The sequence below is a fragment of the Mytilus galloprovincialis genome, chromosome 1 (assembly GCF_965363235.1).
Source record: "Mytilus galloprovincialis chromosome 1, xbMytGall1.hap1.1, whole genome shotgun sequence".
Classification (NCBI taxonomy): Eukaryota; Metazoa; Mollusca; class Bivalvia; order Mytilida; family Mytilidae; genus Mytilus; species Mytilus galloprovincialis.
Window position 1 is genome coordinate 11,612,162 of NC_134838.1, and position 26,690 is coordinate 11,638,851.

The 26,690-nt window shown below is 32.2% G+C and overlaps 1 protein-coding gene and 1 long non-coding RNA gene across 2 annotated transcripts; both read right to left on the bottom strand.

The window, feature by feature from the left end:
* Positions 1-13,801: 13,801 nt before the first annotated feature.
* Positions 13,802-18,874, bottom strand: LOC143069760 (uncharacterized). The gene is made up of 3 exons (XM_076244570.1): positions 18,621-18,874; positions 14,349-14,420; positions 13,802-14,129 (listed from the first exon to the last, which is right to left on the bottom strand). The coding sequence occupies exons 1-3, from the start codon at positions 18,862-18,864 to the stop codon at positions 13,807-13,809; spliced, it is 639 nt and encodes a 212-aa protein (XP_076100685.1). The 5' UTR covers positions 18,865-18,874; the 3' UTR covers positions 13,802-13,806.
* Positions 18,875-21,787: 2,913 nt separating this feature from the next.
* On the bottom strand, positions 21,788-22,742 carry LOC143069838 (uncharacterized). The gene is made up of 3 exons (XR_012976500.1): positions 22,603-22,742; positions 22,111-22,182; positions 21,788-21,854 (listed from the first exon to the last, which is right to left on the bottom strand). It is a non-coding gene; the product is annotated as an uncharacterized LOC143069838 (long non-coding RNA).
* Between the last annotated feature and the right edge of the window lie 3,948 nt (positions 22,743-26,690).

Sequence of the window (26,690 nt, forward strand, 5' to 3'; positions counted from 1 at the left end):
TATTTCTACAAGTTTTAAAAGGGCAATGTTCCGGTTTGTGTTGAATATAAAAGATAAAAGTATTTAGATAAAGGCAACAGTAGTATACCGCTGTTCAAAACTCGTCAATCCATGGACGAAAAACAAAATCGTACGCTGTCAGCACATTGTGATTCGTCGCCTTTGTGATGCTGTTAGCGCCATAGATAAAAAGAGAAAAAAACCGAAGACGATATAACGGTTCTCGCCACTCACGTAGGAAACTCTAAAAGCCGATATATAGGCTATCGGTATAGTACGGGTTAAGAGTGCAGGGTAAGATACAAACAAAAATATATTATTATAACGGGCAATAACAACTTATAAAGGTAAAGGCAACAGCAGTATACCGCTGTTTAAAATTCATAAATCGATAGAGAGAAAAAACTAATCCGGGTTACAAACTAAAACTGAGGGAAACGTATCAAATATAAAAGAACTACGACACAACACCGAAACATAACACACACAAAAACGAACTTTAATGTAACAATGGCCATTTTCCTGACTTGGTACAGGGCATTTTATGAAAAAATGGTGGGTTGAACCTGGTTTTGTGGCATGCCAAACCTCCCGCTTTAATGGCAGTTTAATTATAACATTAAAATGGCGCACTACACAACAGGGTTACAATAAATAAACAGATAAATGGGAGAAAACTTAGGACAGAGAAACAAACGAATAATAGCCGTCAGAAGGTAACAGGTTAATAAATATTTTTATACGCCAAATGCGCGCTACGTCCCACACAAAACTATGGTCAGATGTAAAAAGTTTGAAAGCCATAACAACTACAAAGTTGAAGATCGCCGAGGATTAAAATTTCCAAAAAATTGTGAGGCCAGGGTTATCCGCCTGGGTTAAATATTACAACAATTTAGAACTCATAAAACTACACCACTTTGCATAATCAAGATATTGATGGAATAACTCATCGAAAAATCCAAATATAAAAAATAATCAAGGCGTGACCGAAAAACACATTAATTCACGATTGCGCATGAGTTAAATATGTGTTTTTTTCTGTGACAAATGAAATATTTTTCTATATTTGATGTTTTCGATTATTCATTCCATAAATATCATAATTACGCTAGTGGTGTGGTTTTAAAGTCAGGAATATGACAGTTCTTGTCCATTCTTTTTTGATGCGTTTTGTTATTTGATTTTGCCATGTGATTATGGACTTTCCGAATTGATTTTCCTCTAAGTTCATTATTTTTGTGATTTTACTTTTTTCTAAATTCTAAATGTTAAATGTAAGTAAATATATATAAGTGCTATGATAGGAGTGTTTGTGGCAGTTTCGGGAAGAATTTTACATGTCATGTAATGCTGTATGTGCAGAATTTTATTTGTTCATCGTTACTATGTATGTTTCTGTATTTTCGGTGTTTTTAGATGTACAAATATGTGTTGGCGCGTGTGTGTCTTATTCAACATGCAGGTACTCCAACACTTGTACATTATATATTGTTTACACACATTCGAGTTTATTAAATTATTGATATGTAAAGGTCACGACACGATACTTGTCTGGGTCAAATCAAGAACTAATCTATTAAAGATTTAAGGTGCAACAGAGAAAAATTATAAGTACTCCAACTTAATTACCTATTCGCATCATTATCACAAACTTTCAAAACCTGATCGAAATTATTAATCCAAATTTCCAAAAATATAATATATTATAAGCACAAAGATCGGAAAAATGTCACGGACCGCATTCCGTTTCTGATTAGATAATAAAAACATTCTAGAGTTATGATTAATTTTTGTAAAAAATATTGTTTAAGTTATGAATCGTAATTTAGATACTTTTATGGATATAAACGAAACATATTATTTGTAGAGTAGCAAAGACAAGTTGTAACAACTATTAATGTATTAAGATATCTAATCCAATGTTATTTATAGTTAATTTTACTGAATATTTTCCCTGGGTATTCAGTGGTAATTTAATAGGGATACTTGATGTAATGCTGTACACCAAAGTTTTAATTGTTAAACAGCAATATATGCAATAAAGAATCAATTAGAGTGTTAAAAAAGAAATGATCATGCTTAGTACACATGAGAACCTATCTGTTTTATATCACTGGGAAATACCAATAATTCACTGCAATCAATGTAATAATTGTTTTAAGCCACATGAAAAGAAATAATGTGTGGATAATGTGAATAATTCGGATGATCATAATATAGTTTTAATCAACAAACAGATCGAAATAGAAAAAGTAAAGTAAAATCATTCTTTATGTGCATATTAAAAATGTTGCCACAATAAAAGGAATATGTAAAATTCATATGAAACGAGTGACTGGTGAAAAATAATATGAATCCAATTATTTAACAAATGAATACATATATCACATGTATCATAAACTTGTCTTCTGTGCACTATTTGATCATTTTTTACGCATCCATTTCGTATAATCATCTAAAAAATATTTTAATCGGTCAGTGTTGTTGTGAAAATATGGCAGCTAATTGAAAGTCGGGTTTTCAAGCCGAAGTTAACCGATTGTCATCTTTGTAAACAATCAATAAAGAAGCATGTATATTCAGGTAAGCACGTGTATAACAAGTACAACGAGATATAGTTTATTTTGAAGATTGAGCGATGTTTACGTCTGGTTTTCCCCTTCGCACTTGCGTATTGTGATCACCGGATTTTTACGAGAAAGGTCACACTAAGGTAACTGCATACGAAAAAATTGTTCGCGAAATGATTGCTGGAGGCAATCAATTAAATAAATTTAAATTTCTTTTAGATTTGGACAAATTAAGGACGTGTTTCCATAAAAAAAGTATATGTACATAAGTTTTATAATAAAAAGCAGTACAAAAAACATGTGCATCATTTTTTTTTTTAATTTGAAGTTTCATATGACTAACAAAGAATTATATCAGGAGTAATTAAACACGTTTTTACTAAAAATACCGAAATCCAATGTAACTTCAAAGGGTGCAAAAAGTCTATAAAACTAAGAAGACGAATTGACACATAATACTTTTTCAACCAATGGTACAAACGGAAAACGACTGTCATATTTCTGCCTTGGTTTAGGAATTATCCGAATTGGGGGTTAAATCATCTTGGATTTTTTGTGAAGTAGGCACTAAATATTTATCCCTTTGGTCTTGGTACTTTTCAAAGAACTTTTTTGAGAAAAGAGACTGTTGAAATTTTAGTCTGGGTCGTGTTCAGAATTCAGAATTATAAACCCTATACATGGGTGAGGTTTGCATATTGCTGCTTGGGTAAGCAAGATCAAATATTGAAACCGTCTCGTGTGATATATATTCTCTTAATGATAATTCACTGTGGTAAAATTCATGGTTTCTGTCTAGAACTGAGGTGGAAGAATCTGTATTGGGTTTTTCTTAATCTCTAATGCAGGAGAATATAGATGGGACCCAATCAGAAACGTTTGGATTGTTAATGGTAAGAGAATCGGCAATATACCTGTATTTGATATTAAATGATTTAGCTTCCTTGATCTTCTTGTTTTTTACAAATGTCTGCAGGAACTCTGGGTCATCTGAAAATAAGAACAGGTTGACCAGGAGAGGTTCATTGATGGTTTCCATTGGAATGCCGATAACCTGATTGAAAATTCAACAAACATCAGAAACTCTAGCATAATGATCACTTAATCTTCGGTGTATCATTTTATTTCTCATTAAAAAAACCTTCTAGAATGATATCTAAGGGTATCTTACATTCATAAATTCCAACAAGTTGGTTCAAGTTTCCAATAAATCAATTCAAACATACATAGGTTATGATAAAACATGTGTGAAAATAAACCTCAGATAAAGTCTCTTAAATCAGGAACGACAAAACCAGACATTCTCAATTTTAATATTAAAAAAAGGAACTTCCTTTTATCAATCTCACTAACAGTGCAGTTTTTAGGAAAGGGAAAGCAATCCAAGCTCAATGGAGATAGTTTGTATTGGAAATCCTCAAAATCCAAAAGTCCAAAATATGGGTCGACGAATGTAAAGACGGATGGATTAATGGGCTACGACATATATCGTTATATGTACTGTCTAATATCAGAATATTTTAATATCATATCAAGTAAGGGAACCTACATACAACACGCGAGAACCCCTGCCAATGAAATGGAATAATAGATGATTGAGGTACATTTATTCATGAAACAAAATTCCATAGTTCCCACCATCTTCAACATCAAGACGCTCCTTAACAGAAATTGTTTGCTCGATATCAATAACGCTGTATCTCTTCACTGAAGTACACGCAAGCTGTAAGCAAAAAATCATATAGACTGTAAAGAGAAACTAATCTAACAAATACTATCAGAATTTTTCAAACAATAACTGCGTAAAATACAGGACCAATACAAGCATTATGACACCAATGGACCTCAATTAAAGACTTTCATCAATTGTATGAATTTGGTCTAAGATTTGAGATGATACTTCCATAAAAAATATACGTTAAACATAAACAATACTAATGTCACAGCTTAAGTGAAGCCAGTATCAATCCAAAACAAATATATACTAAAACTAAAGTAAACAAACAATCCCGAATTTTGGAGTGGACCCTTAACGGAAACATCAGTTCATCAATAGATCATTTTATTTACGATAGCTTGAATGTTTTTTAAAGAAATAAAAGATGCAATAGTGCATCATATGAGTAAAATTGTGGAAAGATTTTAAAAAAATCCGTCACCCATTAATCCATTAGGAACAGATGCTAATATAAATGTTGGACAGAAAAACAAACAAACAGATGTATGAACAGGCAGATAAATGAACGAGAAAACAAACGGACGTCCCATCCCTATATACCTCGCACTTTAGAAAGCAAGGAATTCAACAATAATATTATCAGTCGTGAGGCAGAAGTCCCTTTCAGGGGAAACATTGTTTTTCTCCACCTCATACAATAATTCAGAAGTAGGATATGATAAATGCATAATGAATTTGACCTGTCAGTATCAGTGCAAATGATATTTAAACAAAATCTATTCACATATGATCAGCTGATTATAATCGAATATATTATTACTTGTACAAAATACTGATAAAAACATCAATTGACATTTTATATCGTCTTGAATGAATGCAAATAACACTCTATAAATTTCTTGCGTCCGATGCGCTCTTCCCATTATCGGAAATTCTCAAACCCTAACATTTCAAAGAAATGCATATATGCAAAGAAATGCCATATGACCAAAAGGAAACTAAAAAGAATAGCCAAATTCAGCGAAGGTCAACTTAACCTGAAGGAGTTTGAACCTAACGACTTGGTTGACTGTTATGGAATATCTATTTTACAGATGACGACGGATATGTTCCAATTGTCCCGTCCCCTTTTCCTGGAATGTGACCTACCGAATTGGACTTATCTTCAGGCTTGTGCTACCATGAACAACACAACGAATGCCACGTGTGGAGCTGGATCTGCTTGCCCTTTAAGAGCACCTAAGATCACTTCCGTTTTTGGTGGGGTTCATTTTGCTCAGTCTTTAGTTTTCTATGGGTTTTTTTTGTACTGTTGTTTGTTTGTTTGTCTCTTTCTTTTTAAACATGTCAGTTTATTTTCGACATATTAACTTGAGTGTCCCTTTGGTATCTTTCGTCTCTCTTTTAACTACCACTGTCTCGATGTCTCTGCCAATGAATATTTTGTCCTTGAAGATATCATCCACCCAGTAGCATAATATGCATGAAATAACGAATATCAAAAAGGATACTTCCTCGGACGTTTCCAAGTATAAAAAGGTCCGGAACAGACGTCACCATGGACACGATGTCGTCTGAAATGGCAGGTGTCCTCTCATCACCATGCATGACAAATATCTTGAATATGACACATCTAGATCACCATACATATGATAAAGCAATAATCTTCATACGCAGTCGTGTTCAGTTCCTCTACAAGACACTTTCGACTTTTAATTACTCTGAACAACACTGTCTCATTTCTAAATGTAAAACCAAACACTGCAAACCGGTATAAGTTTGATAACAGATGCTTAATTCGCTAGCAATTTAACTAAAGAAAAACTTACTTTACCAGAAGCTACGATGATCTGAATAAAAAATCAACAGATCTAGTCTACGGATTTGACTGTAATCTTTGCCGACTGGTATATGTCGTTGAAACGAAAGGACGGCTTAATAAACGTAAGTACAGCCATAGTTCAGACATCAACAGCAATGGAATTGGTCCTGCTTTGTTTCGTAAAAAAGAATGGGCAACGTAGTAATAAGTATATTATCATAGGGATTGATAAATTGTACTTTGTAAAAAAATCACTCTGATTCAAACAAAAGTTTCTCGGAAACTGACATTATTAAGATTCTTTGTTTCTTGATTGACAACATATTTGTTACGTTTGGAGGATATGTTTTTTAACATTCAATCAGCATTTCCATTGAAACAATATGTGCCCCTCTTTTTGCCGACTTGCTCCCTTATTCATATGATGCTGACTTGATACAGAAACGTCTCAGGAAGAAAGGAAAGAAGTTTCTTCAACTTCACTTTCCGATGTATAGATGTTTTCTCACTAAATAATTCATAATTTGGTGACTATGTTGAACGCATCTGTACAATCGAACTCGAAATAAAGGATACAACTTATGCAGTTAAGCCTACCTTATATCTTGACTTAAATCTAGAAATTGACAATGATGCTCGGTTTAAACAAAACTTTACGACAAAAGATATGATTTCAGCTTCCCAATTGTGAACTTTCTAATTCTCTGTATCAACATTCAAACAGCGCATGCATATGGAGTAAATATTTTCCGGTTGATCCAGGGCTTGTATTTCCAATCACGATTTCTTTGAGAAGGTTGCTGCTCACAAGAAAGCAATAAACCAAGAGTTACAAGTGGTGAAGTTGAAATCATCATGTCGTAATTTTTACGGACACCATCACGAGTTGCTTGACCATTATGGAACATCTGTTTCACAGATAACAACGGATATATTCCATTTGTCGTAACTACAATCCCGTCCCCTTCTCTCCGAATGTGACCGTCCGAATTAGACTAGATTTCTACTTACTTGAGCAACACGACGAGTGCCACATGTGGAGCAGGATCTGACTACCCTTTTGCAGCTACTGAAATCGTTCCAGTTTTTGGTGGTGTACGTGTTGCTCAGTCTTTAGTTTTCTGTTTTGTTTTGTGTACTGTTGCTTGTCTGTTGGTCTTTTTTCTTTTATAGCCATGGAACCTGTAATTCAGTGGTTGTCGTTTGTTTATGTGTTACAAATTTTTTTTTTTTCGTTCATTTTTATTACATAAATAAGGCCGTTAGTTTTCTCGTTTGAATTGTTTTACATTGTCTTATCGGGGCCTTTTATAGCTGACTATGCGGTATGGGCTTTGCTAATTGTTGAAGGCCGTACGGTGACCTATAGTTGTTAATGTCTGTGTCATTTTGGTCTTTTGTGGATAGTTGTCTTATTGGCAATCATACCACATCTTCTTTTTTATTTGTTGTCAGTTTATGTTCGACTTATGAGTTTGAATGTCCTTTTGATATCTATTGCCTCTCTTTTGGTTTCTTAATCATTTCTTTATTTATCAATATTGAGTTTTTGAAGAATGTGGTATAAATAGCGACAGTAATGAAGGGTTGGTTATAAGCTGTCCACCAGTCGACTAGCAGTGGTTCCAACAAAGTGCAGGTTAAAACAAAACTCTGTAAATTTACATTACTCCCATTGTACGTCCGAATTCTTCAATTAAAGATCTAAACAAACTATCCGGTCCCTTCAAATATAGTTTGTCCATTTTCTAGCGCTATCCTCCACGAGGTCCTTAAACAGATAACACTTCTTTTGAATGAATTGACACATAGCTACTGTTAGACTTGTTTTCATAACGAAGATCTGACAACTTCTACTACTATGACTAATAGAACTATTATGTATAACATTAATGCCAATCTAGAAATATCATTATAGTTTGCAATCGGTTTAATCAATGAAAATTAAATGCATACTATCTTGTGATAAGCGGAATGAATTGTTGAGGATTTTGTACTCATTTAAAATGATTTAATATTGTTGCTATTTAAGTGACTGTGATTAAAGACATTCTAAAGAAATTTTGTCCTATTAACGTCAACATATACTGATATTGGTGCAAAGGTATGATAATTGTGATTGAAGATTTTGAAGTAGATCTCTTATCTTAAGTATTTTTAAAATTCACACTTGTTTATTACAGAACCATGAAGACATATTTTCAGCTTACATTGACAGCCTTTTATTGTTTTTGTTTTATACTCGATATTTGTCAAATTATCAAAGCAACTATAAATTTTTCCGATGAAAGATGATTTAATTGTTTAAAAAAAAATCCGTGTTCATTTCATTGACGGTTAAAGAAAATTATGATTACTGAATTGACTCTCTGGTTTTATCTTAAAAAAAAGACTTAAAAACATACCTGTATGCAATTTTAAATGCAGAAACATTTTATTTGGTAGGGAATTACTTAATAAGGTTACTATTTCCTTACATAAAAAATATCAACTTTCCATTAATTTTTATTATATCGAGAGAACAGACAATTTCGTGAGATTTAAGAAGAAAAAATAGATGTTATGGTAGATCGTTAAATCGTGTACAAGGAAACATTTTCATTATCTACAATGACAATTGTTTTAATATTGTATTCTTCAACACTTCAGGCATAAAAATAGTGAGAAGGATATATTTTGTCATTTAAAGCATAAAAAAATAATTTTGTTTATTTGCCTAATATGGTTAATTAAGGTAATTTGTTTCACTATTTATCTATTTTTTAATAGAAAAAAAGGCAGAAATAATAATTTTTTAGAAAAAATGTGAGTTTCTCATTATTACATATATTTTATTTTTTTATTTTTAAAACTTAACTTTATAAAAATACATATTAATGTCTAAATATAGACATTATTTTTTTTCTCATAGATATTTTAGAAATGAGAATTAGTATTTTTGTAACTAGTATATATTTCTTTGTTTCAATGTTGGTTTTTTTATTTCATAATCAAACTTTATAGCAAAAATATCCATTTTTTTTAAATTTTATTGACTTATTTTTGTCAGTTGCTGGAGTGAAGTTTTCCGTGAATACCGTTTGTACATGCATCTTAGATCCAAGAAGAAATTGTATTTTCCTTTTATTTTTTATACCTTGCTTTCATACTTATTTAGACATAAGTCAACGGTGCCACATGTGGAGCAGGATCTCCTTATCCATTTGGAGCACTTGAGACCACCACTAATTTTGTTTAAAAGAGATTCGTGTTACTCTTGCTTTAGTTTTTAGTGTTGTTTTTGTCTGCTTTATTGATTTTTCAATGACAGTGTTGTTTTGCTAGAAACAGTCTTGTCTATCATTTGACATTTAAAGTTGAACTTCAATAAATATAGACAATGCAATTACTCTTAGGAACTCCCTTTGCGGCTAAATCTGTGCCACTTTAACCCATATCCAACTAAGTCAGACATCACGTGACTTTTTTGACGTAGATAGCCGCCATTTTGTATTATATTGCCCCATATAAAATGCATAGATGCTTCAATTCAGTTCAATTTTCTCATTAATATGACCCGTTTTCTAGCTTTTGCAAATCAATCCTTCATATTCGAACATATTTCTATCAAACAATGTTGGTCCTAACAGTTTAATTTTTGATTAAATTCCGTCCCTGGGGAATCGTAAAAGAATGCACATTTTCTCGTTATTTTCCCGTTTACCTAATGTTAAATCTACCGATACCCATGTCTACTTGTAAATCAAATTAAGAAATTCCGTAAATAAAAGTCAAACTTTGCAAATTGATTTAGTATGTTTAAATATATATCTGGCGAAATATTCTACTTAAAACAGTTTAATTTTAGAGGAAATTCCGTCCCACATCGATTTAAAAAAGTGATTTTTCCGGATTTTTCAAAATGGCGGATGATTTGGAAATGTCGCATTAATTTCAATCATCGTGTATTTTCATGCAGAATCAGTGTTTTTTCTGTTTCTTTCTATAATGATATTTCGATATGATTGATTTCAAAATTTCGTGATAAAAAATAAATTATTTCAAGTTTGAAGTGTAAAAAATAACAAGGGAACATTTATTGTGACAGATATCCAAGATATACTGTTCCCAGAAAATAATTAACACTGAATTTTATAATGAAATTATTTTTCGCTCCTTTTTTAAGGTATTTTCCCTGTTTTATGTATAACTTATCTTTATTTAGAAATATGTATATTCCTTTTAGAAAAAAAAATGATTTCGTCTCAAGAGAAAAAAAAAATAATGCCAAACAAATATTATAGATAAATATTCTATACCTTTAACAACTAATGTCCCTTGACGAACTGGTGAACTCTGACTTAGGTTTTAATTTTACATAACAATATATTGTTAGTGTCAAACCAAAAGCCACCAGGTGACATTAACATCATGTGGAATACATGTATTTCCAGAGTTAAGATTTTGTGATATACAAAGGCTCACATAAACGTACACATAAATATTTTCTCTTCCCCGTGTACACAACAGAAGAAATATATATCATAAAGAACTTTATGAAAATATTTATATTATGAAAAATTCTTTGATAAGTTGATTTTTGCTTAAAACGATAATCAAATATTAATGTTTCACAATAATTGTTTTAAAGAAATATTCTGATTAAAATTTTATATTAAATAGATTTTTTTTTTCATTTCATAGACAATTAAACGAGATTTCATTGCATATGGTTTTAATTTTTATCATTTATTTTATTTTAAGCAAAATCCAGTAACTAAAAAAAATCGATATTGAAATTTTAACTTGTGTACAAAAAGATGTTATTGTATACATTTCAACAACATTAAAGACCCGCAAACATTTATCGACAGAGTTATTGGTCCTGAATAGGACTGATATAGTTTGGTATGATGAAGTTTCGTAAAAAACTATATCCTAGAGCGGAAAGTTGATATGCGCTACTATTTTATTCAAAGGTCAAAACATAGGGCGGTGCGGCATATTTTTAACATTTATATGCCCCGAACGTCTAGGAGAATAAACTCATACTAAAATTCTGTACTACCCCTTCACTTTGGGTCATCCTCAAAATTTTATATTCGCCGTTACCATGTGCTTTTATATTGGTAACATTCCTAAGTTATGTCTCAATGAGATGATACATCGAGATCATATCTGGGAACCAGTACGTAAACAAACCAAATATCTATGAATATTATATATTTCCCCAAAAGAGGCGTGGCTTGTGAAACAGCTGTATTTACAAAGTGCAACCTTTAAACCTTGTTTCAATTTATAAATTTCAAATTCAGTCAAGTTTCAATGTTAAAAATTTACAGGACCGATGGTTTATGAATTTGGTGACGTCTTAATGTTAGAAAAAAGTCAATTTCCCATCCACTATTGAAATTACTTGTCAACATATTTCTGAGGAGTAACCCAACAAGTGTCACATGTGGAGCAGGATCGGCTAACCCTTCCGGGGCACTTGAGATCACCCCCAGTTTTTTGTTGTTTTTTGCTCAGTCTGTAGTTTTTTCTGTTGTGTTCTGTATACTGTGGTTTGTCTTTTGGTCGTTTTGTTTCACCGTGGCATCCTCAGTTCGTTTTCAACTTATGAGTTTGATTATCCCTTTGGTATCTTTCGCCTCTCTTTTGTGATATTGTAGCGTGTTTGAAGAATGCAGCTAATAATCAAATGCAAAACAGTAAGAAGATATCATGGAATAATAAAATTGCGTTGTCAAAAAAGGAAAGTAGCACTTCTGCTAAACGCAGTGGCGATTAAGAAAAACCTTCAGAGAACGTATGTAGTCTTAACGGATGAGTACTTTCTGAGTCATTAAAGGACATAAGAAGTGCTAGTAATTTTAGATTCCAGTGAATACCCATAAACAGCGGTAGTCATCATGAATTTGCGAATTTTGTATACGTGTTTAACCGTTAGATAAAACAAAAGTTTTACAAAGCACCAGCGCATGGATATTTAAATGAAAGAGGAACTTCTACATTTTAGCCAATCTAACGTATAGTAAATTTAAAGGAGAAGGTACGATTTGGAGTCAAATTTGGCCTAAAATGAAAAAATATTTTAAATGACATAATCAGAACAGGATTCAGTTTGTAATCATCTCAGATTAGACAACTATGATGGAATCTAAAGATGACAGACATGCGAAAACATGTCGAGTTGAGAAACAGACATATAATATTGGTCAACCAATAAGTGATGTCGACCGTAAAACGTATTTAAAATCGATTTTGGTCGTCGGTTTTTTTTCTTCATAATTCTGTTGAAGCAGTTTTGTTTTTATGGCAGATTATCAGCATGAGAGAAGCAGGTATGTCGTTGTGACTATTGCACGTATTGTTGGTCATCACCATTCCACTATAAGTCGTTTTGAGAATAAAAATCAGACAACAAACGATGTTAAAGACCTTCCGAGATCAAGAAGACCCCCTATAACATCTGCTAGGGAAAATCAAGCATAATGAAGGTTTATCAGGAGGAAACCCATTGCAATACAATCATAAAAAGAGGGTGGTTGCCATACAGGAGACTTTATACAAGAACTGTTCGAGATGGACTCATCGCTACTGGTTATCGTGCGATAAGACCATTTAGGGGACCTTTGCTTACGAACAGACATACAGTGGCCCGTATCCAATGTAGTGCAGAGCTCGACAAAGTTGGAAATTAGCATCGTGGAGGAAAATCCATTGTTCCAATGGAATTATGTTTATCTTGCTTGGCCCGAACGTAGCCCGGATTTGAACCATATCGAGCATATATGGGACACTATTGTGCGTAAAGTGCGCGAAAGGACACCCCCAGATCAAACACGTCATGAAACAAACAATGCCCTTCATCAGGGTTACTTCACCAACAAATTAGTCGATTGATGGCAGAAATCAGAAGACGTTAAGATGCGGTTATCCGTTTGAATGGAGGCTGCACCAAGTACTAATTCTTTGGCGTATAACGATCAACCATGATGTCAACAATCATCTTAAGATTAATTTTGAAATGTCTGACATTGTAAAGTTCGACTACAGTAAAAGTTGTAAAGTGCATTTTTGGTACAAAAAATACTTCATTGTGTTATCAAAATTGTGGTTAGATAAAACATTTTTTTTCATACATTTTTTTATTCGTGTTAATGCCAATGTTATCATTAACTATGTTTCGATATTATTTTACAAATATTTTATCATATTCTATCCAAAATAAGAGGCTGAGTTTCCAAGGTTTAAAAAATCAAGGTGTTGCAATACTTTTTTCCATGTGTATAATTAGAAAAAAATGTAGTGTAGCCTAGTCCGAAAATATTTTTATTTTGTATGTAACTTTCTAACAAATAAATCGTATAGTGTAAAATTGCAGGAGCGTGATTTAAACGCCATACAATTTTGCAGAGTGTATGTTACTGCTTAGTGGTAATGCCTTCTATCTTCAGAAGTATAAAGTCAGATGACAAATGATTTAACATTAAACCGAAGTTAAACAAATTTTCCAAATGAAAATTTCGATGCCAATAACTTGAGGAAAAAAAATGTTTGTGTTTACACATTTTATTTCAAATTATAACTGTGCTTCAGATGGAGCAGACAACACAAGTAAGCTCTCTGCCATTAACGTACGGTGGACATTTTAGACTTCCACAAACGGCTTCCACTGGATACAAGAGAGCCTCGGTGAGATCTGCATCTCCACCAGGCACAGATTTCAACATCTCATCAACACAGATGTATTATGATGGCATACGATCATTTGTACTTGATTGTGACATAAGATATCCAGAAAATTCCTTGTGCCATCTGTCATAACATGTTACTTTACCTGGTACCATTAAAACTGCTGATCTCTTAGACTGGCATACAGCACATGGTGTATCTTTATTATGAAAAATGTTTGGATATGGCTTATTCTTACCGATTTCATATTCGACACCATATAGTTTACCTGTCCATGCGTAATCTCCCTCTGTATATTCTTTCCATTCAGGATTCTTAGGTAAACACAGAAGATTTGATCCAGACCCACCAAAATTCCAGTGCTTTCCAGCAGCATATCCTATAAGAATTTCAAGAAATTTCCACATGTATGTTATTTTTAAAAAAAATATGTCAGTTCCAGATTAAAGGTTTTATGAAATATTATATTGCATAGAAGTATCGAAAGTTTTTTTTTGTATTTTTTTTTATCACAGTTTCCTTAATAAGATACTGATGTTATGTTTTACACTTGCTTCTATACAAAGAATTTTTTACCATTAAGGAAGTAACAACTTACCATCATAAACAAGATAAGACTCCTCTGGGCATGATGTTTTCCCCCATCTAATATACGTCTCGCCTGGGTTGTCTGGAAAAAATAGTACATATGTAATCTCTTATAATCACATTAAGTTTGTGAAAAAAAATCTTCATTACAATAAAGATAGAAATTTTTTATGTAAAATCAGATTTTACATATAAAAATGTAAAAAAAGAAGATAAGATAAAACTAAAACACATGTCATGCTTTAATATTAAGTTTTCTGTAAATACCACTTATTATTAAATGATATAAGCAAATAATTGCATTGCATAATACGGATAAATCAGCATGTGCAATACTGATGTCGTTGCCCTATAATGAATGAAAATATTTATGTTATGATAATGATAAAAATAACACTTCAACATATTACAGATTGAACGTACGGATAGCAACAAACTCAGAAAACGAAATTACATTACTTTTGTTTCAGAATTTGTTGTACATATTCGTGATTTTGTCTGATTTTTTTTTTTTTTTTTTCTTTTAAAAAAACATAATAAAAATTAGGGTCAGCGTATAAATGGCAGAATTTTGCATACATTGTTAAAAAGTGTGAATAATAAGAAATTTATGAGATAGCATTTTGAAATAAAATATAAGAAGGTAGGTTTTAAATATGTTTTTAGAAACTGAAAAGAGAAAATGGTGTCAACGACCTTGTTTTTTTTTCTAAGGGTCAAATTTGATTTTTTTTTTCATTGCTTAATCCAAAATTTACTATTTGAGTATTCTCCCCTTAAAAACAGAACGTGAACTGCTATTTTGCAATCGAAGAAGGTGGTATACAAACTGTATAGCGACAGTTAAACATAAACGTACCCAGCGTTACTTTACAGTACTTGTTACTCTTTTAATTTCAAAATAAGTCGGGTACTTTTAACCATTTCAAATTGTTCTTTTTTAGCAATCAGTATTAAGAATATTATATAAAGGCTCCAGCACCGGAAGAAATAATTCTATATTCATTACTCTTTCCAATGGTTGAGGTCGGCATTCTCCCTATTTGGTTCATACAGGTTTACTTGTAATCTTGACAATAGTTATATGTACGCAAATTATTGTGCATTTGTAAATCTCATACAATAACAACAATGACTAAATCAGGTTTCAGAATCTAATGTGCTCATTATTATAAGGGTTACAAAGGAAAAATCCTCATATTGTTGTTCTAAATTTCGAAGTCACAAGAAGCCCAGCACACAAAAGAATAGATCAGACCTCATTCTAAGTTGAAGACGTCTTAAGTGAAATAAAATGATTTGTTAAAAGTAGTTTAAGTTACAGCCATGATTTGAAGAGATCAAATAAAGACTATTAGGAAAGTTTACCTATAAATATTGTCAAAATCCGAACGATCATTAAACTGTAAAATATTTTATAACAAACCTCTGAGTGCATTATCATTGCAGCTACTTATGTATCATTATGCCAATAATAAGGATTTCTGTATATATTATATGAATACACGAACAGTCCGAAATAGAAAAAAAGTATTCAAAATAAATAACCAGGTAAGTGTAAAAATATCAATTTATACACCTGAGGGACGGACATCTTTAAATGCCATCCACAAAGCTCATAGAGAAACTCGGTAAATGAAATGGAATACAAGAATGTTTATGTATAACAGTATAAAGCCGGCCTCCCCTTTTTACAGTAAACATATGTCTATTTAATTTATTGTTATTATATAATATAAGGGATAGCTGTAAAAGAGAAGTTCAATGCTGAAAGTACCACAATCATTTCAATTTGTTATCCTGTCTCAAAGAGTGACTACTATTCATATTCACGGTAGATATGTGTATTTCAAGAAGTTCTGTTTTACGTGCTTCATCTATAAATGATGTTCTTTGTATTAATACGGTAAATGCTCGTCATTCTTGTTTACGGAAGAATAGTAGAATATCTGGATACGATCGTCGTGAATTGTCATTATATTTCAATTTCTTGATTAGCTACCCAATTAAACATGTTGAGCATACCTTTGTTATCGCAATAGTTCGTAGCAGTCCTTTCCAACAATGTAAATCGTATTCATTTCGTATACCCACATCAGATTGGTCCTAGACCAATTTAGAGGTGAAGAAATAAGTCAAAACAGAATTCTGGATTCATAGTAAAATTGAGAATGGAAATGGGGAATGTGCCAAAGAGACAACAACCCGACCATAGAAAAAAACAACAGCAGAAGGTCACCAACAGGTCTTCAATGTAGCGAGAAATTCCCGCACCTGGAGGCGTCCTTCAACTGGCCCCTAAACAAATATATACTAGTTCAGTGATAATGAACGCCATACTAATTTCCAAATTGTACACAAGAAACTAAAATTAAAATAATACAAGACTAACAAAGGCCAGAGGCTCCTGACTTGGGACAGGCGCAAAAATACGGCGGGGTTAAACATGTTTGTGAGATCTCAACCCTCCCCTATAGTGTATTTATCAGTCTACGAAAAAAAATGCAGATGAAGCAAGAAAGAAACTATGCAGTCTTGAACACATCTGACATTTTGCAAAACTCGGTCACTTAAAGTAGACAGGTTGATTACATTATACATATATTTTTTAATCATTTATCTTTGGCCAAATGAAAGTTATATAATATCAAGTTTTGTCACGCAGATTCTTTTCAAGCTGAAGGTTGTGCCAAAATGTCAGATTTGTAAAAATATTTCGTGGAAAATAAAGGCAACAGGGGTATACCGGTGTTCAAAAGCTTAAACAATATTGCAAGATAAAAAAAACCGTATTACTAACCATGACCGAAGGAAACACAACAACTATAAGAGGAAAACAAAGAAACAACAGAAACACCGAAGGGCAACAAAAACAAACACGAAAAAGAATAGAGTATATCAATAAAACAAATTAAACGATAGGACTTTCAAAATAAAACGAGACCATAGCTCTCAAAAATGATTTTAGAAATTTAAAATTAAATTCAGAATTATGACTTCTATGTATATTGCTTAGTTGAAGAAAAATGGATCAGGCAAAACAAATTATGGGTTTATAAAAATAGTCTTAGTCATATGATAAAACACAACATTTTCTTCATTTTGATAAAAACTCAAATGAAACGGTGCTGGACTATATATACAAGTAGCTTGTTATTACACAAAGTTGTTTGTCTACTGTGAATAAAACACAATAGTAGCATTCCGCTGTTAAATAGTCATAAATTGATTTAACTTAAACCAATCCACAAAACTAAGGGAAACACATTACATATAAGAGAAAAAAGGAACAATATAAACTCTGAACTGCTACAACAGCCAAAACAACCGCTATATGGCAATGTTAAAAATAACGCTAAATGACAATTTTATGTGACAGTAATACAGTAAAAATCAATGCAAGAATACCCAGGACAGAGAAAATCATAAATAAATAATATAATAGTACATTTCAAAATAACAACGAACACTGGAAATTAATGAAGGGTTGGGGAGTACACAAATAAAGCACAATATAATTGTGAACTGTGCGTCAACGCCTCAAAAAATGATTTCACAGGTAAATTTCTGAAAATAGAATATAAATTTAGGAATTAGTTTGTATTGGTGTTACTTGATGTATTTTTTATAAAGTTGCTTTGAATCATAATTCATATAACTAGGTGGATAATTATCTTTACTTAAACAAAGTCACCAAGATAATTTTTTTATGACTCATTTTTTTTCCTGCAACTGTAATGCATGGTTGATTTCCTACAACTGTCAAATTTAAGGGAATGTATTCTACACCTTTTTCGCATGGAAACAAATGTGACGTACTATAATTTGACAGTATTACACATTGACACCTTTAAACATTGAAGATAGATCACAACTAATTATGTTATTCATTGATCAAAATATTAAGCTTAAAGGGTAAATCATGTTAGTACAGCGCAGTGAGCCGAGCAGTGAGCTAGCTTTCATTAGCCTGTAAGTCTTAAACAGATTCACAAGGGATAACTTCGTCATCGCTGCTTCCATTATAATCCTATTCAAATTGTGATAAATTGATTTATATCAATGTTTTCCTCACAACAATTAGCAAATATGATATGCAAACATGACAAAAAAATAAATTTCACAATGACCCATGAATAAAGACAACAGTAGTATACCGCTGTTCAGAAGTCATAAATAGATTATGTGGTTTAAACGTAAACTATGCATTAATGTATGATTTATACTATACACCAGTATCATGGTATAGCTTGTATGTATTATTGCCTGTTTTCTATTTTACCTTTTTTCATCTCATTTATTTCATCACGTGACGCATCAAGTGCATTTCTCGCCGATTCCAATTCTACTTTCACTTGCGTAAGACTTTTTGTGGTCGACTCTAATTCTTCTTTCACTTTCTTTATTTCATTTCCGTATTGAAGTAACTCGTGTTTTATTTGGAATCTTTGTTCCACAGTGTGTATATAAAATGCACCAAGCAAAACAAATACAGACATTAGCCAAACAACTAAATAATTCTCCATTATCGTTATGTTTCATATTATTAGTTAAATTCACGGGTGACTGAATTTTTAAATACTATTTGCACAAAAGTTTAAAGTCCATAAGGGTCTGGTTGGACGGGTCTTCTTCAGATCTGTATACTTTAACTTGTTAGCATTTTTTTTTCTCATTTCTTTACTTCCTAGTGTAAATGTTAAAGCATCTAATTATTCTTTAATCTTTCTTTGTGTACATGTATATCCATGTAAATCAATTATTCTTTATTCTACAAACCGCATCCATACCTTTACGTGCTATGAAAAAAAAACGCCTGGGCTAACTGAAATTCTCCCTGGTTTTCGGGCTTATTCGTGTAAATAAACTCATTATAGATACCAAGACTAAATTTTATATATACGCCAGACGCGCGTTTCGTCTACAAAAGACTCAGCAGTGACACTCGAATCCAAAAATGTTAAAAAAAAAAAAGCCAAATTAAGTATGAAGTTGAAGAGCATTGAGATCAAAAATTCCTACAAGTGTTGCCAAATACAGCTAAGGTAATCTATGCCTGAGGTAGAAAAGCCTTAGTATTTAAAAAAATCAAAATTATTCTTGTCTTTTGGTTTGTTTTTTTTTTTACTTCTTTTATTTAACCAAGGCATTGTCAGTTCTTTTTCGACTTACGAGTTTGATTATCCATATGGTTCCAGTGGCTATTCTTTTGTGATATAAACGCGTTTTTTTTTAACAAAACAGCTAATTATCAAAGGCAAAATAGTATACACATATAATGGGAAAAAAAATATGAAAAAAGTTACACGAGTAATCGAGTTGTCCATGAAAAAACATGTAGTGACTTATATGGTCTTGTTAATACTTGAGAGATAAACCTTTTATTTCACTAGGGAAAGCAGGAGAGTTAGTAATGTTTAGTCCAAATGAATAGCCATAAACAATAATTAGGCATCACAGCGTTGCTATTTTTGTTTATACACATAGATATTTAAATGAAAGAGGAATTCTATAAAATATGTATTTAAATGAAAGAGAGTTCTATAAAGTTAGCCAATAAAAGATTTACTATGGAAGAAGGTGTGATTTGTGACCATATTTGCCATCGAATGAAATTATATTTAATGTTTCAAAATCGGAATAGAACAAAATTGGTAAACACCAAAGTTTGGACCGCTATTATGACATCTAAAGAATAAAAACTGCGAAAACATGTTTTTGTAAGTAATAAATAATTAAAATAACATAAAAACCGAACTCCGAGGAAAATTCAAAGCGTAAAGACACTTATCAGACATATCATATTGGTAAATCAATTTGTGATGCCGTAAATCTTATGTCAGGTCGATTTCAGTCGTTGTTCATCCGGATAATTCTTTTGAAGCAGTTTTTGTGTAAGGGGCGTACCCTGCTAAAAAGTTCGTATAGCGTAAACATGCATGGGCGTAACGCATTAATTGGGATATGTTAAACAGCGACAAAAAGACAGAAAATTCAAAATCAGTCCTCATAAGACCCACAGATGATAGGTAAAATATAAACAGTAAGACTGGTCATAAAAAATTTCTACACAGGAAGTTTATTTTGTGCATAACTAATCTTGTTAACAAAAATTGCTCGAGCGTTATGTATAAAATTGAGAAGTGTTAAGGCCGTACAATTTGGCAGAGTGTATGTTATGTCTTATTGGTATTGTATTCTATCTTCAGCAGTATACTTTTCGACAAGTTGATGAACCAGGGGTATGTCAAAGAACGTCTCGTTCTTTTTCTAAAAAAAAAATAGGAATATACTAAGACCTTGTTGATAAATATTCAGTATCAACTTCGAAGATAATACAAGATGATTACTGTCATTGTGTAATCGTGCTATTATACATTTTTGTATTTTTGTCTTTCGTTTTTTGTATGTGTGCTGTCTACATGCCTTTTTGGTTTTCTTTGTTGACAAACTTGACATATTTTATTATTACTATATTCATCCCGTCATTGTGTTTTTGTACTATGGCAGATTTCCGTATTCTTGTCATTCATTTTTTTCTAATATGCTTTGTCTATATAACTTTTTGTTTTTCTTTCTTGGCATATTTTAGTGATTAAGACTATAATACAATATTGACTGATGTACCCCTTTTTGACATTTTTACCTATTATGTCTGTTTATTTTGTTCACAATCGCTGTCAATATGAGGGAATTATATGCTACTGTCCTACAAGTGAGAGGTTTAGCTAGGTTTAAAACCAGGTTTCATTCACCTTTTCTACATAGGAAAATGAATTTACCAAGTCAGGAATATGTCAGTTGTTATCCATTCGTTTGATGTGTTTCATCTTTGAAATATGCCATTTGCTTAGAGAAATTATTCCGTTGAGAATTTCGTTATGTTTATTCTATTACTTTTACAGATCAGACAACAAATGGCTTAGCATTTCACCTGAGAAACAAAATAATTCCATCTGAAAATTTGTAATACAGATAACTTGAAAAAAAAATAATGAAATTTATTGTGTTAACATAAATTATTTTTGTCTGGTATTTCACTTGGAGCAAACAACACAAGTAAGCTCCCTGCCATTAACGTACGGTGGACATTTTAAACTTCCACAAACGGATTCCACTGGATACACGACAGCCTCATCACGACCCGAATCCCCACCAGGCACAGATTCCAACTTCTCATCAACACAGATGTATTCTGATGGAGTGCGACCATTTGTACTTGACTGCGACATGAGATATCCTGAAAATTCCTTATGCCATCCGTCATGACATGTTACTTTACCTGGTACCATCAAAACTGTTGATCTTGTAGACAGACATACAGCACATGGGATATCTTTATTGTGAAACGTATTTGGATATGGCTTGTTTTGAGTGATTTCATATTCGATACCATATAGTTTACCTCTCCATGTGTTTTGTCCGTCTTTATAATCTTTCCATTCAGGACTCTTTGGTAAACAGAGAATATTTGACCCAGACCCACCAATATTGTGATGCTTTCCAGCAGCATATCCTAAAAGAATATCAAAAAATGTGCACGTGCATTTTATTTTTCATAAAAATGATGTTAATTAGAGTTAATATTTTTAAAATTAACTGATATTAAGAAGCTATGGCTTGTTTCGTATAAAAGTATAGGAAGGGGGTTCTTTTTCATCTTTAAACATAATTTCATAACTACTCAACGTAAATTTTTACAAAAAAAAAATTGTATTGTTTGACACTTTTTATATAAAGAACTGTTTGCTATAAATGCAGTTACAACCTACCATCATAAACAAGATTTGACTCCTCTGGACATGATGTTTTCCCCCATCTAATATACGTCTCGCCTGAGTTTTCTGGAGAAAATGACAGACAATATTTAAGACTTGTACAATAATATGAAATGTTATGTAAAATGCTACATTACAATAAAGATGTTAAGTTTGTTTGTAAAAAATAAATTTTACAAATAATATTGTAAAAATAAGAGGTAAGATAAAGGTAGAAACATCCATCTATAGGTTATTCGGTAAATACCATTTAGTTAATAAAAATCAAAGGATCATAATTACAATTTCTTTACTTTCTACCATTCTATCTACATAAATAAATATTTTATTGTTTATTGAAAGAATGTATTTCAAGATATTGCCTTTGCTGAATTTCCGTCTATGAAACTGTAAGCAAATACATAGCTATCATTGTATCATATATAAAACTATTCAGAATATCTTTTTCTAAAGCTTAATTTATGTGATAAAAGATAAGAAACATACCACCGTTGTGAACATGCATGGATTGTAGATCCTTTAGATTTCTCTCCATCTCTTTTATCAAATGGTTCTTTAAGCATCCTGGCTTCCCGGCTCGACAATAAACGTAGGACAAAAGGAAAATCAAAACGATCTTCAACATGATCATGTGATATCTATATCAGAAGCCTATAGAAGTAAGTGTCCTAATACAAATCAGTAGCTCCTTTTGTTCTATGTTGATGAAAAGATTTGCTTATTTATTAGACAACAACAATGTAATACAAAACCTCTAATTTCTATTGTGCGTGACTTTTAAATGTCAGCTTTATTTACAATTCTAAGAATTACTGTGCACAGATCCATAATCCCCGAAATCGCAGCTTTTCGTAAAAAGATATTGATTTTTCATTAAAAAAAATGGAAATGTAAACAAGCAAAATGCACAGAGTATCAAAAAAAATATTTCTATCAAATAATTGTGTTGCTTAAAAGAAATATCTATATTTAAGAAGTAAATGCATATCGTATCATGTCAGAAAAACAAAACGAAAATGTGAAGGGTATCGAGCTAAACGTAGAGTGATAGCAGATGTAATGACATACTATGCATCAATTTCTGGGTTTAATCCACAAATTCCTATACTAGGAAATGCTATTACGAAGTCAGAAAAATGACAGTTGTTTTCCATTCGTTAGATTTATTTGAGTTTTTAATTTTGCCATGTTATAAATGACCTTCCGTTTTGAATTTCCCTATGAGTTCAGTATTTTTTATATTTAACTTTTTTCTACCTAGAAAAAGGAGGAAAAGATACCAAAGGGACATTCAAACTAATAAATCGAAAATAGACTGACATTGTCATGGATAAAAACGAAAATAAGAAAAACAGACAAACAATAGTACTGAAAACATAACATAGAAAAATAAAGACTAAGCAACACGAACCCATCCAAAAACTGAATGTGATCTGAGATCTCAGATTTTGCTCCACATGTGACACCCATCGTGTTTCTCATGTTAGTACAAAGCCGGAAATAAGTCTTATTTAGTAAGTCACATTCGTGAAAAAGGAACGGGAGTGTAGTTACGACATAAGGAACATATCCGCTATCATCTATGAAACAGATATTCTATAACCGTCAACCAACTCGTGATGGCGTCCGTAATATTTACGAATGAATGATTTCAACTTCACCATTTGGAAATCTTGGTTTAATAACTTCCTTGCGAGCAACAATCCTCTATCAAAGAAATCATGATAGGAAATACAAGCCAAAGAATATGATATCAATTTGGAAATAAATACTCCGAAACCAGGCGCTGCTGGAATGTTGTTACATAGAAATAGAAAATTCACAATAGGGAAACTCAAATCATCTCTTAATTTTGTCTAAAAGTTTTGTTTCAACCGCCCGTCATTGTCAATTTCTAAATGCAAGCTAAAATATATCTAGATCGATGGTATAGATGCGTTCAACATAGTCACTAAATTTTGAATTATTTAGTGAGAGAACATCATCAGTATAGCGGAAAGTTGAGTTAAAGGATAGTGCTAACTTCTTTTCTTTCTTCTTAGAAGTTCCAGTATGAAGTCAGCCTCCCAAGATAAAAGGAACAAGTCAGCATAAGAGGGGCACAGTTGGTTCCCATGGGAATGCTCGATATTTTGTTGAAAAACACGCCCATCAACCGTAACAAATATGTTGTCAATCAATGAATTAAGCATCTTGGTAATGTCAGTTTCAGATAATATTCGGTTTGAATCAGAGTGATTTTTCACAAAGTAGGATTTATCCCTCCCTATGACAAGATACTTGTATCTATGTAAGCCGTTTACGGTATGAAACAAAGAAATACCAACTCTTTCAATTTGTCTTTTAGTTTGGAATGGGTAGAGTGTAGAAAATTTAAATGTTTTATTTCTATTTCAAGATGAAGGAGTCTTAGATTTATGTACTCTAAAACATCTTTGGATTTTTTTAGTATCCACATCTGATTTACGCCACCTTTAGAATAGGAACGGTGGGTATGGTTGTCCTGCGAGAGAACGTACTGTGATGGTGATTTGGTCCTGTCAGGTGCTGGTGGGTCCTGATTCTGTGCTGGTGGGTTTGTTTACATTGTATCAGAACGGCAATAAAACGACAGTTTTGTTGCTTAATTTTTCTCTGATGCGTCATAAGTACCATGCAAAGTATATTACAACAATATTATATTGCAAAAGTCGTGCAAGTTCGTTAAACGGAATTGTCCTGACGCTGTGCTGGTGATAAGAAAAACGGTCCTGGTTCTGTGCTCCTGTGTCCTGGTTCTGTGCCTTTATATTTTACTTAAAAGTGGCATATTTTCAAGATCATTGATGCTGTACCGTTATTGACTAATTAACTGTTGTCTGCTTTCTTGAAATTGACATTGTTGTGAATCTGTTTACTGTTATTATGAGAGAAAAAATACCCCTATTTTTTTATTTATTTTTTTTAAATTAACTGTAATCTTATTTATTGGCCTGTTAATGGAACCCTTCTTGCCCCCTTTTAAGATAAGAAAATATGTTTACGATTTTCGGGATTACGATCATTTTGCGAGATCACCAAAATACGTTGTAATTTATACAATACTTATATAAAGTAAATGATGTGGTATGTTTGTTGTCAATGGACTTTCCATAAGAAACCAAAGGAAGTATGTGTTAACAACCATACGTCATCGTACGACCTTCAACAATAACCCATAAAATAAAAATGTAAAAGGTTTTGCATAAAACTGGAGAGCAAAAATATAGAACAAAAGACTTTCTGAGCGTTTGAATCATATATCTTTAGCAGCTTAAAACACATTTGTTTGTGAACATATTAGTGCTGACTATAAGAATGACAATAGTATTGCGGGTTTGTTTGTTTGGTTTCTTTTGGGGGGGGGGGATGGGGCATAAGTTAGAGCGAGGTTACAGTGAAAGTTTTAAGCTTGGAATAGTTTCCCGTAAGATTTAAAAGTTGTATTTTAAAAGAAAAATATATCTTATAGCTATTAAGAACCACTTGCTGTATCTGTAAGATTTTTTCATCATAATTTTTTTTGTCTGAACGGTTATCAGGTTTTTTTTTCGAAAGTTCGATAGAATACTAAAAAATATCACTATTCAATGAAAGGGCAGACTAGAATATGTCAATTTCAAAAATTAAAATACCTCGTAGCTTCATACTACCAATGGAGTATAAAACAAGTATATAAGTTTAAAAAAAGAAATTCTTAGATTAAACACTTACATTTAACTTTAAAAGGTCATAACAGTTTAAAACAATACAAATCTACACACACAAAACTGGCTTAATTTCAACTGGTTATCAACCCGAATCGCTATAAGATCATATATAAGCTCACCTGTGTCGAGGGGTCGTGTGAGATTCATGTATTGTCTTGGCGTCCGCAATTACAAAAAGATATAATCTGAAATTACTTGACCAAATGTTACCAAATGATTTTTCAAGAGTGAATCTAGGAAAAACAATATTCATTAACAAACATGACCACTGTCTGTTAAAATGTATTCGAGTTTTTAGTTACAGCCGATTCCATTGAGTATGTAGGCAGGGGTTATATCTTTGGTTAGCTTACTTGTTAGCTAAACCGTGAAGTCATTGTTAGGTAAGGTATACTACCCTCCTTTCGAAGTAGCCTGGTCCTACAGACAGAAAGATGTGTCATTTGTCGGACTAGTCTACTCTTAAAGAAGGGTAGTTTACATAACCTAACAATGTCTTTTCTGTTCTGCAAGCAAGATAACCAAGGATATTCCCTTTGTCTACACACTCATTGAAATCGGCTTTAATATTGAAAAAGTTCAACCAATTAGGCCAAAACTTACCGAGTAAAAAAAAATCAAAAGGCCAATGTCTATCTACCTTGCACATTTCAGAAAATTCATATCAGATAACGAAACTGGGTCCAGCAACATTTATAAGCAATTTAAGATTTTGACCCTCACAGTTTCCATTCACCACAAATATTCTCGTTACAACGAATCATTTTAAATACAAAAATACCAGTTGCAGCCTTTTGTTACTATACTATATATAAAAATATTAATTTTCGCGAACCATTTAGGTCA

Excerpts from the sequence above, each read along its gene's own strand:
- LOC143069760 (XM_076244570.1), bottom strand. The coding sequence starts at position 18,864 with ATGGAGAATTATTTAGTTGTTTGGCTAATGTCTGTATTTGTTTTGCTT. Across the intron at positions 14,421-18,620 it reads AATAAATGAGATGAAAAAAG|ACAACCCAGGCGAGACGTAT; the intron begins GTAAAATAGAAA and ends TATTTTTTCCAG. Across the intron at positions 14,130-14,348 it reads GTCTTATCTTGTTTATGATG|GATATGCTGCTGGAAAGCAC; the intron begins GTAAGTTGTTAC and ends AAATTCTTATAG.